The sequence below is a fragment of the Accipiter gentilis genome, chromosome W (assembly GCF_929443795.1).
Source record: "Accipiter gentilis chromosome W, bAccGen1.1, whole genome shotgun sequence".
Lineage (NCBI taxonomy): Eukaryota > Metazoa > Chordata > Aves > Accipitriformes > Accipitridae > Astur > Astur gentilis.
The window spans coordinates 32,960,145-32,981,220 of record NC_064918.1 but is presented as its reverse complement, the minus strand read 5'-3'; the positions used below and the strand labels follow the sequence as shown (position 1 = coordinate 32,981,220).

General features: G+C 43.3%; 1 protein-coding gene across 2 annotated transcripts in view; it reads left to right on the top strand.

Annotated features, from left to right (window-relative positions):
* The window catches only part of CDC42SE2 (CDC42 small effector 2), a 328,251-nt gene that overhangs the window by 292,539 nt on the left and 14,636 nt on the right, over positions 1 to 21,076 (top strand). For both annotated transcript variants that reach the window (XM_049794171.1, XM_049794170.1), the window contains exon 3: positions 20,928 to 21,029. In XM_049794171.1, the coding sequence (XP_049650128.1) occupies positions 20,928 to 21,029 (102 nt within the window). The remainder of the gene's footprint in view (positions 1 to 20,927; positions 21,030 to 21,076) is intronic.

The window sequence follows — 21,076 nt, the reverse complement described above, 5'->3', positions numbered from 1 at the left end:
CAGCTTTGTTGCCCTCCTCTGGACACATTCAAGGACCTTAACGTCCTTTTTAAATTGTGGGGCCCAGAAGCTGCACACAGTACTCGAGGTGAGGCCACACCAGTGCTGAATACAGTAGGATCATCACCTTTTTTGATCGGCTGGTTATGCTGTGTTTGCTGTACCCCAGGATGCCTTTTACCCTCTTGGCCGCCAGGGCACATTGCTGACTCATATTGAGCCTGCTGTCAACCAGCACCCCCAGATCCCTTTCTGCAGGGCTGCTCTCCAGCCACTCCTCTTCCAATCTATACTTGGGTCAGGCATTCCTCCATCCCAGGTGCAGAATCCAGCATTTGGGCTTTCATCCCATTAATCATTGCCCAATGCTCCAATCTATCTAGATCCCTCTGCAAGGCCTCTTGTCCCTCAAAAGAGTCAACAGCACCTCCCAGTCTGGTATCATCAGCAAACTTGCTAATGGTGCATTCAACTCCTGCATCCAGATCATTGATAAATATATTGAACAGGACTGGCCCTAGAATTGAACCCTGAGGAACACCGCTGGTGACCGGTCACCAGCCAGATGCAGCCCCATTCTCTACAACCCTTTGAGCCCTGCCATTCAGCCAGTTCTTCACCCAGTGCACCGTGAACCTGCTCATTCCACAGCTGGACAACTTGTCCAGAAGGATGCTGTGAGGGATGCATTACAAGATGAGCATGCAAGACAATTTTTATCAACAAATGGTCCAGTAGATATTTTAGGGATGCTTAGATACTGATCCCACATGTAACACAAACTTATTTGGTCAATTTTATACTTCTAAATGCAGTCTGGGTGAAAAGTTGTCAGGAACAGTAACAATAGTTCCTTACTCCTCCATTAGCTGCACTAAGAAGATACACAAGTTCTGTTAAGGGAAAAATCTCAGATATTTTCATTATTCAGAATTCACCACCAGCCTCAAAGTAGGATCAAAAATATATTACACATTCATTTTCGGAGGCACTTTTGGCTGCTCATAATGTTGCAAATATTTTGATAAAGAAATTAAAATTTCATTATATAAAAGAATTTGGTTTGATTAAGAAGTAGAAAATTGTGAAGCATAGGTATGGGAGTGTTAAGTTTGAAATGTAGCCATAGGAACTTAGGAACTTTAGAAAATGTACTATGTGTAACCATAAGAATTCAAGTATTGTCTAAAATCAGTTAACCACAGAAACTTTGACAAAGATTTGTTGTGTTTTATTTTAAGAAACTAAGGAAACTGTTAAGGACACCAGTTTGCCGCTTGGAAACCCCTTACCCTTCCCACCTCGATCTAATTATCAAGGATTCCAATCCGTAGAGTTAAGTGAGATTAACCAATGATTGTTTTAACATAAAACTATTAATAAGATGGTGTGACGGAAGGACCAATCATTAGAAAGGTTACATTTAAGAATAGACATAGTATGCATTTTTATGTAAATTAATATAGATAATGGTGAGAATCGTACTGCGCAGAATCACCTAAGAGAGGGTCAAGAAGTGGATGTCCTGGGTTCAGCTGGGATAGAGTTAATTTTTACAGGAACCTGGGAGGTGGGGGGCATAGCCGGGGCAGCTGACCTGAACTAGCCAAGGAGCTATTCCATACCATGTGACATCCTGCCCAGTATATAAATGGGGAGCGGGCCAGGGGGTGGTCTCTGTTTTCGGTGGGGGAAGTGGCGGAGCGTCGGGTCCCGGGTGGTGAGCAGTTGCACTGTGCATCACTCTTTTTGTATACATTTTTTTTCATTAGTGCCGTTGTTGTTGTTGTAATCTCTTTGTGTTTGTCCCAGTAAACTGCCTTTATCTCAACCATCGAGGTTCCAGTTTCTTTTTTCCTTTTCCCTCCTCCGTCTCCTCCCCATCCCACCGGAGGGGGGCGGAGGAGTGAGCGAGCGGCTGCGTGGTCCTTTGTTACCGGCCGGGTTGAAACCACGACAGTCCTTTTTGGCGCCCAACGTGGGGCAGAAGGGTTGAGATAACGACTGATCTGGCCAGAGCGTGTTGAAACAAATTTGCCAAACGCATTTCTTAGATATATAGATGTTAGTCACAATGTTGTTTCATTTGTTTACATGGTGGCGTTTTGTAAGCTCTTATATGCTCTATGTATTGCCTGTAGTTGCGTATCTCATCTCTGGGAGAGTGATTGGGATTATCATTTTGCTGTACTGGGCAATGTCGACTTGTGAAATGATTACATCACTGGTCATGAGGTTAAGCTGGTATCTGTATGAGGCAGTGATATAATTTCCATACTTTGGGCACCTTCTGTCGGATTTTATTGGTAATTACACCCAATCCATGGGGAAATTAGGGGGGGATACCTCCCCCGTCCGTTCACCTCCCTTTTCTCCTTCCGACTAATTACAACAGCTTTTGAGAATTTTGAATATCCTTGGGATGCGCAAGCCAGTGTGCTGTTAGTGCTATGCCTCCTGAATATGTTTCAGGTCTTGTTTAGGGCTACAAAAAGGCTCTTTAAGAGTACCACTCAGAGATCTCCCCCAAATCTGGATACTCATGGGTGGCACGGCATGTGGGAGGATGTGGGCAGGTATCTAGAGAACTTCTCACCGCCAGTGACTTGGAAGTTCACTCCCGAACAACTACAGAACCCTCATGAAGTGATAGAATATTTGAAAGAAAAATGCTGTGGCTATCCCAGAGACACACAACTCACTACATTGTGCTGGGCCCTGGCCAGTATCTACCAAACACTGCTTGATACTAGGCAGCACCCTCAGGGAGAAAAGATGGAAAACAGGACAACAGGCACCGTGGCTACCCCAACCCCGACAACAGACACCGTGGCTGCCCCTACCACGACAACAGGTACCGTGACTACCCCTACCCCGGTGACAGACACTGCCGCTAAACCAGAGAACCAGCCTGTGCCAGTATCAGTCGCCCCTGTACAGAAAAAGAAACACACAAAGAAATCAGTTCGCTTAGTGAGAGATGAAAATGAAGCAGGGTCATCGCGAGAAGAGGAGGTAGAGGCAGAACCTGAAATAATTACCCGATCTCTATCCATGAGTGAGTTGCGTGACATGCGAAAAGATTTTAGCCGCCACCCAGGTGAGCACATTGTTACCTGGCTGCTCCGATGCTGGGATAGCAGGGCTAGTAGTGTGGAATTAGAGGGTAAGGAAGCCAAGCAGTTGGGATCTCTATCTAGGGAAGGGGGCATCGACAAGGCGATTGGGAGAAAAACACAAGTCCTCAGCCTCTGGAGGCGACTTCTGTTAGGTGTAAAGGAAAGATACCCCTTCAGGGATGAAGTTACATGTCACCAAGGCAAGTGGACCACCATGGAGAGAGGTATCCAGTACCTGAGAGAATTAGCTGTGCTGGAGGTGATTTATAATGATGCAGAAAATGTGCAGTCACCCACAGATCCAGATGAGGTCCAATGCACACAACCCATGTGACGGAAGTTTCTACGAAGTGCACCACCAACCTATGCCAACTCATTGGCAGTAATGTCCTGGAGAGAAGGCTATGGACAAACGGTGGATGAATTGGCTGTCCAACTCCGGCAATACGAAGGAAGTCTCTCTTCCTCCCTATGGGCCTGTGTCTCAGCTGTAGAGGAATTGTCCCGAGAGTTCCAGCAATTCAAAGTGGATATGTCCTCCTCCTCACCTGTACAGGCCCGCATCGCAGTTATTGGGAGTAAGCGTTCCTCTGCCCAAGAGAGAGGAGAGAGAAACTACACTCGACGGGCTAACCTGTGGTTTTACCTGCGTGACCATGGAGAGGACATGAGGAAGTGGGATGGAAAACCTACCTCAGTCTTGGATGCACGAGTACAGGAGTTGCGAGAAAAACCAACCAGAAAAGAGAATTCTTCTTGGAAAACTGCTGCTCCAGTTTCCCGTGAGCAGTCCCCCAGACGCAGTAGATGGGCTGATCTCATTTCTGATCCCCTTGAAGGGACTTCTGATTCACGTGTGCAGAAAGTGAGTAACGGATATTCTAACCAGGATTAGAGGGGCCCTGCCTCCAGCCGGGTGGAGGAGAGGGACAACCGAGTCTACTGGACAGTGTGGATTCGATGGCCTGGCACATCAGACCCACAGGAATATAAGGCTCTAGTGGACACTGGTGCACAATGTACCCTAATGCCATCAAGTTATAAAGGGGCAGAACCCATCTGTATCTCTGGTGTGACAGGCGGATCCCAAGAGCTAACCGTATTGGAAGCTGAAATGAGTCTAACCGGGAATGAGTGGCATAAACACCCCATTGCGACTGGCCCAGAGGCCCCGTGCATCCTTGGTATAGATTATCTCAGGAGGGGGTATTTCAAGGACCCAAAAGGGGTACTGTTGGGCCTTTGGTGTAGCTGCATTAGAGACAGAGGAGACTGAACAGCTGTCTACCCTGCTGGGTCTCTCCCAAGACCCTTCGGTTGTGGGGTTGCTGAAGGTTGAAGAACAGGTGCCAATTGCTACCACGACGGTGCACCGGCGACAATATCGCACCAACCGAGACTCCCTGATCCCCATCCATAAGCTGATTTGCCAATTGAAGAGCCAAGGAGTGATCAGCAAGACTCACTCACCCTTTAATAGTCCCATATGGCCCGTGTGGAAATCTAATGGGGAATGGCGACTAACAGTAGATTATCGTGGGCTGAATGAAGTCACGCCACCGCTGAGCGCTGCTGTGCCAGATATGTTAGAGCTTCAATATGAACTGGAATCAAAGGCAGCTAAGTGGTATGCCACAATTGACATTGCTAATGCATTTTTCTCCATTCCCTTGGCAGCGGAGTGCAGGCCTCAGTTTGCTTTCACTTGGAGGGGCGTTCAGTACACCTGGAATCGACTGCCCCAGGGGTGGAAACACAGCCCCACCATTTGTCATGGACTGATCCAGGCTGCACTAGAAAAAGGTGAAGCTCCAGAGCACCTGCAATATATTGATGACATCATCGTATGGGGCAACACGGCAGAAGAAGTTTTTGAGAAAGGGAAGAAAATAATCCAAATCCTTTTGAAGGCTGGTTTTGCCATAAAAGAAAGTAAGGTCAAGGGACCTGCGCAGGAGATCCAGTTCTTAGGTTTAAAATGGCAAGATGGGCGTCGTCAGATCCCTGTGGACATCATCAACAAAATAGCAGCTATGTCCTCACCGACTAATAAAAAGGAAACACAGGCTTTCTTAGGTGTTGTGGGCTTTTGGAGAATGCATATTCCAAATTACAGTCAAATTGTAAGCCCTCTCTACCAAGTTACTCGGAAGAAGAACGATTTTAAATGGGGGCCTGAGCAGCGACAAGCCTTTGAACAGATTAAGCAGGAGATTGTTCATGCAGTAGCTCTTGGGCCAGTGCGGACAGGACAAGATATTAAAAATATGCTCTACACTGCAGCTGGGGAGAATGGCCCTACCTGGAGCCTTTGGCAGAAAGCACCTGGGGAGACCCGTGGCCGACCTCTGGGGTTTTGGAGTCGGGGATATCGAGGATCCGAGGCTCGCTATACTCCAACTGAAAAAGAGATCTTGGCAGCATATGAAGGAGTTCGAGCCGCCTCAGAAGTGGTTGGTACTGAAACACAGCTCCTCTTAGCACCCCGACTGCCAGTGCTGGGCTGGATGTTCAAAGGGAAAGTTTCCTCTACGCATCACGCGACTGACGCCACGTGGAGTAAGTGGATCGCACTGATCACACAGCAAGCTCGCATAGGAAACCCCAGTCGCCCAGGAATGTTAGAAGTGATCACGGACTGGCCAGAAGGCAAAGATTTTGGAATGTCGCCAGAGGAGGAGGTGACACAGGCTGAAGAGGCCCCACTGTATAATAAACTGCCAGAAAATGAGAGGCAATATGCCCTGTTCACTGATGGGTCCTGTCGCATTGTGGGAAAACATCGGAGGTGGAAGGCTGCTGTATGGAGTCCTACACGACTAGTCGCAGAAACCACTGAAGGAGAAGGTGAATCGAGTCAGTTTGCAGAGGTGAAAGCCATCCAGCTAGCATTAGACATTGCTGAAAGAGAAAAGTGGCCAGTGCTCTATCTCTATACTGACTCATGGATGGTGGCAAATGCCCTATGGGGGTGGCTACAGCAATGGAAGAAGAGCAACTGGCAGCACAGAGGCAAACCCATTCAAGGGGTTGTTTTTGCTCAAGGACCTGGGTACACCTGGTGGGTGATGCAAAAAGATGGGGAAGTTCGATGTGTACCTCAGGGAGATTTGATTTTGGGAGAGAATAGCCAGTGAATTGGGCTGTATGATATTTAACTGCTAAATAACCTGCCAATGCATGTCATTGTATCTGTAGTGTCTATATGCCATATCAAGGGTATTATTGTGAGAATTATCCAAATGACTACAGGATGGACTTTTGAAACTGAGCCAAGTACAACAGCGATAGAACTTGAACTGGCACCCACCAATTTCCTCAAGATCAACATCTTCGACCTGCAGACCAAGGGCATGAGTTGCACCAAATGTACTAGCCACAAGTTCCAGAGACAGCGTACAACAACCCAACATCTCACACCATCTCTCTCTTATCCTGAAGAACTGTTACAACAGATAGAGCCCCAAAATCGATGGACACATTAGAAGGATAGCCCATAGGCTAAAGGAACACCATGTGTGTGTGTGTGCGAGGATAACATTTTTAAGAAGGGAAAAAAAGTTGCAGCGGGCACAGAAACTGCCGCCAGAGAGAGTAGTGAGAACATGTAAGGGAAACAAGCCTGCAGACACCAAGGTCAGTGAAGAAGGAGGGGGAGGAGGTGCTCCAGGCTCCGGAGTAGAGATTGCCCTGCAGCCCTTGGTGAAGACCATGGTGAGGCAGGCTGTCCCCCTGCAGCCCATGGAGATCCATGGTGGAGCAGATATCCACCTGCAGCCTGTGGAGGACCCCATGCCGGAGCAGGTGGGTGCCCAAAGGAGGCTGTGACCCCATGGGAAGCCCGCGCTGGAGCAGGCTCCTTGCAGGACCTGCGGATCCATGGGGAGAGGAGCCCACGGAGCAGGTTTTCTGGCAGGACTTGTGACCCCATGGGGGACCCATGCTGGAGCAGTGTGCTCCTGAAGGACTGCACGCCATGGAAGGGACCCATGCTGGAGCAGTTCATGAAGAACTGCAGCCCATGGGAAGGACTCATGTTGGAGAAGTTCGTGGAGGACTGTCTCCCATGGGAGGGACCCCACGCTGGAGCAGGGGAAGAGTGTGATGAGTCCTGCCCCTGAAGAGAATGGAGCGTCAGAGACAATGTGTGATGAACTGATCGTAACCCCCATTCCCCGTCCCCCTGCGCCACCGGGGGGGTTAGGTAGAGAATCCGGGAGTGAAGCTGTGCCCAGGAAGAAGGTGTTTTGAGATTTGGTTTTATTTCTCATTACCCTACTCTGGTTGATTGGCAATAAATTAAGTTGATTTTCTCCAAGTCGAGTCTGTTTTGCCCGTGATGGTAATTGGTTGAGTGATCTCTCCCTGTCCTTATCTTGACCCATGAGCCCTTTGTTATATTTTCTCTCCCCTGTCCAGCTGAGGTGGGGGGGAGTGATAGAGCGGCTTTGGTGGGTATCTGGTGTCCAGCCAGCGTCAACCCACCACAGGGAGACTTTTGTTCAGCTGTCCATGTGGTGGGCGCCCTTTTAATCCTGGAGTGATGAATCCACGGCCCTTTCCCTTGGACCTTGACAGCTGTGTAAGTTGTCAAGAGTACTTGGAATGGTCCTTTCCAGTTTTCAGTCAGCGGCTCTGAATTCCACGACTTGATGTAGACCCAGTCTCCAGGTTGAAATGAATGGGCTGGTGTATCCAGTTCCAAGGGCCTGCTTGTTGTCATGTACTTTTGCAATTCCTGTAAAGTCTTTCCCAAAGACATTAAGTAATTGTTTAAATCCATTTCCCCTTTAATGTGGATTGTCCCTGGTATATGTGGGGCCTGGTAAGGCCTTCCATAAAGTAACTCATAAGGGCTCAAGCTGTTTTTACCATGAGGTTGTATTCTAATTCTTAACAGCGCTAAAGGTAGTGCTTGTATCCAAGTCATTGATGTTTCCTGACATATATTTCCAATCTGCAATTTAAGTGTATAGTTCATTCTTTCTACTTTTTCACTTGATTGCAGCATATAAGGGGTATGGAGATCCCATGTTATGGCTAAGTTTTTACTCAATTGTTTTATAACTTCAGCAACAAAATGTGGTCCTCTGTCTGAGGACATTCCTAAAGGAACACCGAACCTCGGGATAATTTCTTTAAACAAGATTTTAGTTACTTCCCTAGCTCTGTTGGTGCGACGGGGAAAAGACTCTGGCCATCCAGTAAAAGTGTCAATTAGAACAAGGATGTATCTATATCCCCCTTTTCTAGGTAGTTCTTTAAAATCAATTTGCCAATAATCTCCTGGGGAATTTCCTCCTTTTGTAACGCCCCAAATTAACTTCTTGCTAGCATTTGGGTTATTTTTACAACAAATTTCACATTTTCCCATAATGGATCGGGTAATTTCTGTCATTGCCCAGCTTATAACTATCTTTTGAAGATGTTTTACTAAATTTTGAGTTCCCCAATGTACTTTATTATGTTCTCGCCTGGCAATTTCTCTCATTAATGAGGGTGGGATTACCACTTGCCCTGTGGGTGTAACAGCCCACCCATCTGTCTGTTCTTGTGCCTGTAAGGCCTTTATTAATTTGGCATCTTTATTATCATATTTAGGTGGTGTTTCAGGTAAAGTTATTTCTTTTTCTGGTAATAATGCCATGATACCTGTTTCTGCAGCCTCTTTGGCAGCTTTATCTGCCAATTGATTACCTATTTCTGGTGGGGTCTTTCCTGTTTGGTGGGCTTTGCAATGCATTGTTGCAACTGCCGTTGGTTTTTGAATGCTCTCTAATAGTTCTTGTATTTGTGCAGCATGCTTGATTTCAGTTCCTTGTGCTGATAGTAGTCCTCTCTCTTTCCGGATGGCTACATGGGCGTGTACAGCTCCAAAAGCATACTTAGAGTCTGTCCAGAGATTAACCTTTCTCCCTTCGCTCAGTTCCAATGCTTGAGTTAAGGCTATTAGTTCTGCCTTTTGGGCTGATGTTTTGGGAGATAAGGCTCGTGCCTCTACCATGCCATCTAAGGTCATCACAGCGTATCCTGACAGTCTCTTCCCATCGCGAACAAAACTACTGCCATCAGTATATAACTCCCAGTCTGGATTTTCCAATGGAATGTCTTTAAGATCCGGATGGCTAGCATATGTTTCTTCTACTGTTTGTAAGCAATCATGTTCTGGTGGACTCTCCATTCAATCAGTGGAGAGAAACACTGCAGGATTGACAACTGAAGTAGTCTTGAGATCAATGTCATCTTGTTCCAGTAGTACTACTTGGTATTTCAGCATACGGCTGGGGGACAACCAATGCCCCCCTTTTTGTTCTAAAACTGTGGCTACCATATGTGGTACATACATAGTGATCTTTTGCCCTAAAGTAAGTTTATGAGCCTCTTGAATCAATAATACTGTGGCTGCTACTGCTTTGAGGCAGCTGGGCCATCCCTGGCTCACATTGTCCAACTGTTTGGAAAAATATGCTACAGCTCTCCTTTGCCCCCCTAAAAACTGTGCCAGGACCCCTAGTGCCACTCCTCGTCGCTCAGAAGTGCAAAAAATTTTGTCGGGTCTGGCAATCCCAGGACGGGGGCTTTCATCAGAGTTTGTTTCAGTTGCTTAAACACAGCTCTGTTGTCATTTGTCCATTCAAGAGTCCCTTTTTGGGAGTCTTTTAGTAATTCGTATAGAGGCTTTACTAACAGTCCATAATTTACAATCCACAGGCGACACCACCCTGTCATGCCTAGAAATGCTCGCAGTTCTCTTGGTGTACGTGGCTCTGGGAGGTGGCAAATGGCTTATTTCCATTCAATTCCCAATCGTCTCTGCCCTTTTAGAATTTTGAAGCCCAGATAAATTACTGTTTCCTTTACAATCTGCGCCTTTTCCTTTGATACCCAGTATCCACTAAGTCCCATAAAGTTCAAGAGGCTTATGGTCAAAGAAAAACATTGTTCTCAAGTTTCTGCTGCAATTAAGATGTCACCTACATATTGTAATACAGTTCCCTGTCCATTTCTTTCCTCCAAATCTCCAATTCCTTCGCCAGCTGATTTCCAAAAATAGTTGGGCTATTCTTGAAGCCTTGTGGTAGAACAGTCCAAGTATATTGAGTATATTGTGTCTTTAGCCCTGTTTCAGGATTTTCCCGCTCAAAAGCAAAAAGCTCCTGACTTTTAGAGTCCAAAGGGATGCAGAAAAAGGCATCTTTCAGATCTAAAACCGTGAACCAGCCTTATTCACTGGTGAGGGTAGTTAGTAATGTATACGGGTTTGCATCTACAGGATGTATATCTTGCACTATCTGATTGATTGCTCTAAGATCTTGAGCCAAACGATAATCTTTTCTGTTAGCTTTCTTTACTGGTAAGATAAGTGTATTATATTGTGACTCACGTTCTACCAGCAACTTATATTTCAAGAATTTTTTAACTATTGGTATCAAGCCAGTTCTCACTTCTAATTTTAAAAGTATGGAAATTATATCACTGCCTCATACAGATACCAGCTTAACCTCATGACCAGTGATGTAATCATTTCACAAGTCGACATTGCCCAGTACAGCAAAATGATAATCCCAATCACTCTCCCAGAGATGAGATACGCAACTACAGGCAATACATAGAGCATATAAGAGCTTACAAAACGCCACCATGTAAACAGATGAAACAACATTGTGACTAACATCTATTTATCTAAGAAATGCGCTTGGCAAATTTGTTTCAACACGCTCTGGCCAGATCAGTCGTTATCTCAACCCTTCTGCCCCACGTTGGGCGCCAAAAAGGACTGTCGTGGTTTCAACCCGGCCGGTAACAAAGGACCACGCAGCCGCTCGCTCACTCCTCCGCCCCCCTCCGGTGGGATGGGGAGGAGACGGAGGAGGGAAAAGGAAAAAAGAAACTGGAACCTCGATGGTTGAGATAAAGGCAGTTTACTGGGACAAACACAAAGAGATTACAACAACAACAACGGCACTAATGAAAAAAAATGTATACAAAAAGAGTGATGCACAGTGCAACTGCTCACCACCCGGGACCCGACGCTCCGCCACTTCCCCCACCGAAAACAGAGACCACCCCCAGGCCCGCTCCCCATTTATATACTGGGCAGGATGTCACATGGTATGGAATAGCTCCTTGGCTAGTTCAGGTCAGCTGCCCCGGCTATGCCCCCCACCTCCCAGGTTCCTGTAAAAATTAACTCTATCCCAGCTGAACCCAGGACATCCACTTCTTGACCCTCTCTTAGGTGATTCTGCGCAGTACGATTCTCACCATTATCTATATTAATTTACATAAAAATGCATACTATGTCTATTCTTAAATGTAACCTTTCTAATGATTGGTCCTTCCGTCACACCATCTTATTAATAGTTTTATGTTAAAACAATCATTGGTTAATCTCACTTAACTCTACGGATTGGAATCCTTGATAATTAGATCGAGGTGGGAAGGGTAAGGGGTTTCCAAGCGGCAAACTGGTGTCCTTAACAGTTTCCTTAGTTTCTTAAAATAAAACACAACAAATCTTTGTCAAAGTTTCTGTGGTTAACTGATTTTAGACAATACTTGAATTCTTATGGTTACACATAGTACATTTTCTAAAGTTCCTAAGTTCCTATGGCTACATTTCAAACTTAACACTCCCATACCTATGCTTCACAATTTTCTACTTCTTAATCAAACCAAATTCTTTTATATAATGAAATTTTAATTTCTTTATCAAAATATTTGCAACATTATGAGCAGCCAAAAGTGCCTCCGAAAATGAATGTGTAATATATTTTTGATCCTACTTTGAGGCTGGTGGTGAATTCTGAATAATGAAAATATCTGAGATTTTTCCCTTAACAGAACTTGTGTATCTTCTTAGTGCAGCTAATGGAGGAGTAAGGAACTATTGTTACTGTTCCTGACAACTTTTCACCCAGACTGCATTTAGAAGTATAAAATTGACCAAATAAGTTTGTGTTACATGTGGGATCAGTATCTAAGCATCCCTAAAATATCTACTGGACCATTTGTTGATAAAAATTGTCTTGCATGCTCATCTTGTAATGCATCCCTCACAGCATCCTTCTGGACAAGTTGTCCAGCTGTGGAATGAGCAGGTTCACGGTGCACTGGGTGAAGAACTGGCTGAATGGCAGGGCTCAAAGGGTTGTAGAGAATGGGGCTGCATCTGGCTGGTGACCGGTCACCAGCGGTGTTCCTCAGGGTTCAATTCTAGGGCCAGTCCTGTTCAATATATTTATCAATGATCTGGATGCAGGAGTTGAATGCACCATTAGCAAGTTTGCTGATGATACCAGACTGGGAGGTGCTGTTGACTCTTTTGAGGGACAAGAGGCCTTGCAGAGGGATCTAGATAGATTGGAGCATTGGGCAATGATTAATGGGATGAAAGCCCAAATGCTGGATTCTGCACCTGGGATGGAGGAATGCCTGACCCAAGTATAGATTGGAAGAGGAGTGGCTGGAGAGCAGCCCTGCAGAAAGGGATCTGGGGGTGCTGGTTGACAGCAGGCTCAATATGAGTCAGCAATGTGCCCTGGCGGCCAAGAGGGTAAAAGGCATCCTGGGGTACAGCAAACACAGCATAACCAGCCGATCAAAAAAGGTGATGATCCTACTGTATTCAGCACTGGTGTGGCCTCACCTCGAGTACTGTGTGCAGCTTCTGGGCCCCACAATTTAAAAAGGACGTTAAGGTCCTTGAATGTGTCCAGAGGAGGGCAACAAAGCTGGTGAAAGGGCTGGAAGGCATGTCCTATGAGGAGCGGCTAAGGACTTTGGGTTTGTCTAGTTTGGAGAAAAGGAGACCTGAGGGATGACCCCATTGCTCTCTACAGCTTCCTGAGGAGGGGAAGTGGAGCGAGAGGTCCTGATCTCTTCTCCCTAGTATCCTGTGACAGGACGCGTGGGAATGGCTCAAAGCTGCACCACAGGAGAGGTTTAGACTTGACATTAGGAAGCATTTCTTTACTGAGAGGGTGGTCAAAGACTGGAACAGGCTTCCTAGAGAGGTGGTTGATGCCCCATGCCTGTCAGTGTTTAAGAGACATTTGGATAATGCCTTTAATAACATGCTTTAACTTTTGGTCAGCCCTGAATTGGTCAGGCAGTTGGTCTAGATGATTGTTGTAGGTCCCTTTCAACTGATCTATTCTATTCTATTCTTGTTGTATTGGCTTTTTTATTTGTGCAATGCTATCATTTCCACGTGCACTGGTAGGATCACCTTTTAAATATGTGACTTAGTATGAGTAGAATGTGAGAGATTGTTCCTGCTACTTTGTATTGATAATAACTCCTTTTCGCTTTGACTTTATGAGAGCAAGCAAAGACTGACTAGATCATAATGTATTGTGGGATGTGCTTCTTCCAGTGACCTACCTAAATGAACTGGATGAACAGTTTTCCGAAGATGACAAATTTGGGAGCTTTGCAGAACTCCTCACAGGTGTAGGAGGTGGGATGGACACTGAAGCAAATTTGTGATTCCATGCTTATGAATGTTTCTCTATGCTGTGAAATGGAGTACCTGAGGCTGTTTGTCAGCACTTACATTCCTTACTGCTGACCTTTCTGGTAATCCTCCCATTGGTATTTCCTTGATATGTTATTTTTCACCAGTATGAACTCATCATTATCTCTGGGTTCTCCTTGCTGCTCCAAAGGCATCCTGACCAGTTGCTTCATCAGTATGTATCTCATTAATTTATTCTGTAGTGGCAAACAGCAAATGTTTTGGAGATAATAATGTAAGTGGTCATTCTCTGATTGCAGAAAGTCATTCTGCGAAGGAGCCCTTTAGAGCATCCAGCTGGATCATTCACTTCTCTGTTCACCAGGGAAAGTTTCCCAGTAAGGAGTTAGCAAGTACATTGAACCAGTCTTCTTTAGTTACCTTCTTGCGGAAAGTGATGATGAGCCTGTTTTATGAGAGTAATCATTTAATAAAAGGAAAAAATTATTTTTTGTCTTAGCTAGGCTTCTGATCCTGCAAGCCATTAGGAAGCTCAATTAAAGCAATCCTGCCAGAGAAATGTGACCCAATTTAGCCTCACATGCTGCTGGGATACCCAGTTCTACGATGTAATAGTATGGATACGTTGGTTTCCATAATCTGCATTACTTTTAAGGGTTGATTTAATGGCTTTTTTTAAATAGTCTTAAAATTAAGGGAAAGACTGATACAAGACTGGAAAATGAATCTCAGGAAGTTGATGTTTTTACTGTGCATCAGTTAAGGTGCCAAAGCATTATTTTTTTTTTTCTTTTTTCCTGATTTTGTATGAATGTTGTTTGTTAAAATACAAAATATGTTTCTCATTATTTTATTCAGAAAGGAAGATTGTAAAGCACAGGGATTATGCCTCAATAAATGTAACTTTTTAGCTTTTCTGCATGTGTGTCTCTGTGGCAAGCTTACAAATTTTGTGTTGAAATACCTTAACAATCTCTTATTTTGGCTTTTCTGTTATAAAGACTAATAGAGATATTCTTGCAGAGTGAGCAGAAATGATGACAGTTTGTCCTGGTTTCAGCTGGGATAGAGTTAATTGTCTTCCTAGTAGCTGGTACACTGCTATGTTTTGAGTTCAGTATGAAAAGAATGTTGATAACACTGATGTTTTCAGTTGTTGCTAAGTAGTGTTTAGACTCAAGTCAAGGATTTTTCAGCTTCTCATGCCCAGCCAGCGAGAAAGCTGGAGGAGCACAAGAAGTTGGCACAGGACACAGCCAGGGCACCTGATCCAAACTGGCCAACAGGGTATTCCATACCATGTGACATCCCATCTAGTATAGGAACTGGGGGGAGTGGGGGCGTGGGGAATCGCCGCTCGGGGACTGGCTGGGTGTTGATTGGCGGGTGGTGAGCAATTGCACTGTGCATCATTTCTACATTCCAATCCTTTTATTATTGCTGTTGTCATTTTATTAGTGTTATCATTATCATTATTAGTTTCTTCTTTTCTGTTCTATTAAACTGTTCTTATCTCAACCCACGAGTTTTACTTCTTTTCACGATTTTCTCCCCCATCCCACTGGGTGCAGGGGGGGGAGTGAGTGAGCGGCTGCGTGGTGCTTACTTGCTGACTGGTGTTAAATCACGACACAGTTCTACAGATAATTAGACAGAATGAAAAACAAAGAACAGTGTCAAAAAATAAAGATGCATCACATTATTTATGGATCACTTCATATTGATATGGATCTGGATGGAGACCTGGTATTCTGGATTAGACTAGATCAGATCAGCATGCTATTTCCTTTCTAATTTAGTTTAGCATGCCCTAAACAGATAAATGTTTAAGTCTAGTCTGTCTTTGATGTTAATTTGTTGTTAGCATTGATACGTTCCATTCTTTCTCTTTAATAGGCTCATGTTGGGGGCAGTGGGTGTTCTATTGCTTAGTTTCTTAGTTTACTTGAAATTACTGCAATCTTAGAATCATAGAATCATTTAGGTTGGAAAATACCCTTAAGCTCATAGAGTCCAACTGTTAACCTAACACTGCCAAGTCCACCAATAAACCATGTCCCTAAGCACTACATCTACACATCTTTTCAATACCTCCAGGGATGGTGACTCAACCACTTCCCTGGGCAGCCTGTTCCAATGCTTGATAACCCTTTTGGTGAAGACATTTTTCCTAATATCCAATCTAAACCGCCCCTGGTGCAACTTGAGGCCGTTTCCCCTCATCCTATCACTTGTTACTTGGGAAAAGAGACCGACACCCACCTCACTACAACCTCCTTTCAGGTAGTTGTAGAGAGCGATAAGGTCTCCCCTGAGCCTCCTTTTCTCCAGACTAAACAACCCCAGCTCCCTCAGACGCTCCTCATAAGACTTGTTCTCTAGACCCTTCACCAGCTTTGTTGCTCTTCTTTGGACACACTCCAGCACCTCAATGTCTTTCTTGTAGCGAGGGGCCCAAAACTGAACACAGTACTCAAGGTGCAGCCTCACCAGTGCCGAGTACAGGGGGGACGATCACCTCCCTGGTCCTGCTGGCCACACTACTTCTGATACAGTCCAGGATGCTATTGGCCGCCTTGGCCACTTGGGCACACTGCTCGCTCATATTCAGACGGCTGTCAACCAGCACCCCCAGGTCTTTTTCTGCTGGGCAGCTTTCCAGCCACTCTTCCCCAAGCCTGTAGTGTTGCATGTGGTTGTTGTGACCCAAGTGCAGGACACGACACTTAGCCTTGTTGAATCTTAAGATATAAAATGCCAGGACAACATATAGCTGGGTAAAGAGCATTGCTGTGCGGGAAGAAGAGCCGACAGCCTTTCTTGTGTATAAAGTAGACATGATGAAATGATAAATGACAGCAAAAAAGTGTCATATGAGTGAATTTCAATAAAGAAGCATTGTTTTCAGAAACTGTACGTTTGCAGTACAGCAATAACTTCTCCTTGAATTGCTTTAGTTTCTACTATGTATCGCTTTATGTTTAGAAAGCACCGTCCTAATCTGTACCTGCAATACCACTTCCTTTTGAGAGCTGATGATACCGAAATTCACGGCTTGTAAATGAATACTCTCTAAGACTCGTTTTGGAGTTTTAGAAAGCAGGCATTCTTTATTGCAGCACTGGATGCACGGGGGATAATTCCACCTAGCGTGCATGCCACAGCTTCAGCACAAACAGGTTATATAGAGTAACTAATTACATATTAATCAGATTAGTATACATATACATAAAAATTATTGTAACTGATTCTCATAGTACTGCCTACATCCAATCATGCACAATGGTTCTCCATTTGAGTCGAAGGGCTGTTTTTACGACCACCAACCCATTTGAAATTCTGTTGGCTGACCTTGAAGTCTTTGTTCTTCATCCTTGTTCTTTGATCTTGGAGCTTAACATGGTTTCAGTCACATATGGTCAGTTTCAATATTATTCTTATCTAATGTACAGGAACATCCAGTCATAAGAACAAAGAACTGCAAAATTTATTAGTAACTACCTCTATTAGTTAATTACTTGGCTACACTTTTGTCTATTGTTTCAATCATAGTGTTATATAAGATTTGTAATAATTATTTACCAAATCTGACCTTCACAGTCACCTAGCAGCAAACCAGTTTCCACGGCTGGTACAAAATATTAAAACCATAAAAATATTTAGACATACCATACAGAATGTATGGACATATGCTATCACTGATAGAAGCTTTTGTAGAGCTGAGATGGAGGCTTCAGCAATTAAAATCACCATAGACTTTGGGAGTAAGAGAGCGGATCATTTGAAATGGTGTGCATCAGTTATATTTCACTCAAACGTGGATTTAGGGTATGTACCTAGCCGATATCTTGTAAAAATCTGGTGTAGATTAAGCAGAACATGCTTTTCTCTCTGCTAAACAGGAGACACTTCTTTGCCTTTGATCCCCTGGGTATATAAGCTACTACTTGCAGTGACTTCGGGATATCTTTGTATGCTGTTTTGTGTTTGACTTCATTTAGGGCTTCTACTTTTAACAGCTTCCAGAAAATTAATTATCAGCCTGCTTAGATCTAAGTGACATAATTTGAGGGTTTTATGATATATTTGAGACCCCACACTACTTGATGTTAATCTGCATGGGTTTTTTTGTTTGGGTTTGTTTTGGGGTTTTGGGTTTTTTTTTGAGAAAGGATGTCCTGGTTTTGGCTGGGATAGAGTTAATTTTCTTCCTAGTAGCTGGTACAGTGTGTTTTGGATTTAGTGTGAGAAGAATGTTGAAAACACACTGATGTTTTAGTTGTTGCTAAGTAGTGCTTATCCTAAGTTAAGGATTTTTCAGTTTCCCATGCTCTGCCAGCAAGCAGGTACACAAGAAGCTGGGAGGGAGCATAGCCAAGACAGCTGACCTGAACTAGCCAAAGGGATATTCCATACCATGTGACATCATGCTCAGTATATAAACTGGAGGGAGTTGGCTGGGAGGGGCAGATCGCTGCTCGGGCATAGGTCAGCGGGTGGTGAGAAATTGCATTGTGCATCACTTGTTTTTTCTCTTGGGTTTTTTTTTTTTTTTTTTTTTTAGATAAGCAAAATAAAATGTAATAGTAACAGTAATAATAAGGTACATCTGAACAGGAGCAAAACAGTTGGTGTTGAGGAACCAAGGTAAACATTAGATGCGTTTCAGGGTTTAATTCAGACTGGCTCACCTAGTACTCTGGCCTCAATGTCCATTAACAATTTGAGTGTATCAATCAGCTAGGAGAGTGTCTTCCAGTTCAGCTTCATCCAAAAGAAATCCAGTTTATGCACTGTAAGATTACCCTGAAATTCTAATTGAAGCATGGTAGACAGAGACTAGCAAAGTCCCTTCAAAAATATGCTCCTGATCCAAGCTAAAACCCTAATGTAAACAAAAACTGAATGCTCCTGCAGCAAAAAAGCATCAGTTTTATTTGCTTTAGAGTGAACTGCTTTGGGGTCTTTGTTTAGCAGAGCATTTAAATATTGTTCCATTGCTTCAAAGAGATCACATCAGTGGGCACATGCCAAGATGTAACTGGCTTCTATGGCCTCTGATAAGAAACTTGCTTAAGATAAGAATCAGGGTTCGATGGTGATTCACTTTAGTGGTTACTGGTTCACTAGCTGATGAGTGAAGAATCATTTACAGTCGTTCACAAGATCCAGCATTTTAATACTGTTACTGCTATACCATCATTCTTAGCAACAAGTAAAGAAGAAAATAAGTTGAGTTGCTCAAAGAAAGAGGTCAGTTCTCTGCATATCAAAACCCCAGCATTTCAAAACTCCATTAAAACCAACAGTTCATGGATGTATTATTTGTACACACAAATGCCTTTGGCTTTCTGTTATTCTACAAAAAAAAGGCAATATAAACTAAACTACAAAACTGAAACAATTTTAAATGTTTTAATTGAGGGAGTTGTGTGTTCCAGTAGCATGTGACTTTCTAGAAATTCTTCCCACTTTAGAATAAGGTCTACAACACTGACAAACTGTCCCAGCATTTTACAGTATTACATCGTGTAAATATAGTAACCATGTATTTAAAATAATCATTATGCCTGGTGGAGATGCTCCTAATACTGAATATTTTAGATTAGGAGTTTTCATCCAGTGTAAACATAAACTGGGTATGAGATGACTCCACTCAAGTTAGTCACATATGTTTTGCTATCCTATATCATGTATAACTTAAGAAATAGTTAGCTGTATATATGTGAGTTTGACTTCTAGATTGAAATATTAATGCATTGGGACATGGCTAGAGATTCTTTTGTAAATATTTATGTCTCTAAAATATATCAGTTTTCTGTATTTGAGACATCTAAATTCATTTCCATGAACGCTTTCTCTTTGAAAGCCCTTGGAAACTACATTACAATATTTTTATAGCTATGGTTATTTCATTTGGTTGATCCTGTCAAATTAGTTGGGGACAGAGAATTCACTACTAGGTTAGGTATAAAACAGGTCATTTTGTTTTGCTATTCCTGAGAGTAGTTTTGCTTCCTCCCACCCCATGACTGTTAAATACTGATGCAATAAGGAACTGAAACCTGCTTTTAGCAATAGCAAAAAGGTACAGGAAAGGATTAAAAGTGTTTTTTATTTGCTGGCTAAGCCCTGTAATGTATTGTCATAGCTGCAGGCTCTGATTCATAAAGATTCAATTGTGGCTGTGTTTCAATAGCAGTGAGTCCATTCATGAGGCATGTACCTTCCTATCTGAGTCTGGGTGTTCTTAAGTTCTTATTGCTGACTAGAAATGGACATTGAGCAGACTTTAAGTCAATGGGAAGCTTTTAATTGATCTTCAGTAATTTCATAGCTATTAGACTGTATTTCGTTTAACATACTGTAAATTGAAATATTCATATTGTGCTCCATGACTGTTCTCATCTTTTAAATACAGGATACTGGCTTGTAGTGGTTGCAGGCTGTGTGGTTCACTCTGCTTAAGCTTACTGCCTCTGGCCTAAAAGATGACGATAATATTTTCCATTTTATTCCTCTAGATGCAATGTTCAGCTGGAGGCAGAGAGACAAAGCAACTTTTACTAGAGGAAGTCCTTACTGCTTCTAATTTCTCATTTACCTGCTATTACATGAATAAAAACTGAAGCCATGACTCTGACAAAGAGGAGACAGAAGTTAAGCTATTCTTACATTATGTCTCATGGCACAGTAATCAGAGTATCCTTAGGATCTAATCTAGCATCCTGTCTTAATATGACCCTACTTCTATCTCTGCAGCTCTCGCACTACAACCATGCACAGTGAAAGTTATCTGAGCATGCAGGCTCCACTAAGGATATGGCTGTGACTGAACCTGATCAAATTCAAGGCATTATTCTGCACATCACAGTGAAGTATGTTACTAGAAAAATGGGCATAAGTTCCTATGTCAAGGCAACTCAAACTCTGTAAATTAGCCGTTTATTGCACTCTACTAATGCTCTTTGACCCTTAATTCTTGTTTTGAATGATTAAACCTCAAATTTGACCTATCATGTTTAAATACATATATAGACAGAAGCCACCATGTAGAATGTTACAGATATTGTTACAGTGAAATGTAGTAAGGTTATTTATGAATGTTTGGTTGGTTTAAATGTTAGGAGTGATATCAGTGCTGGTCTAACAATCTGCTATATAGATCCTCCAAGTAGAAACAAAGCACATTGGACTGTGCATTTTGATCCTATGAAAATATCCTATGATGTATGAAATAATCTATGGACAGTTAACTTCTACATGTATGTCAAACATTGTTTTTTTAAATTAATCTCAATCAGATGGTTTCTTTACCTGCCTTTCAGAAAAGACGACGGCGGATTGACCGAAGCATGATTGGGGAGCCAATGAACTTTGTTCACACGGCTCATGTAGGATCAGGAGACCTATTCAGTGGAATGAACTCGGTAAGCATGAGTGGATGAAGAATATTTAATCTTTGTTACAATATGGG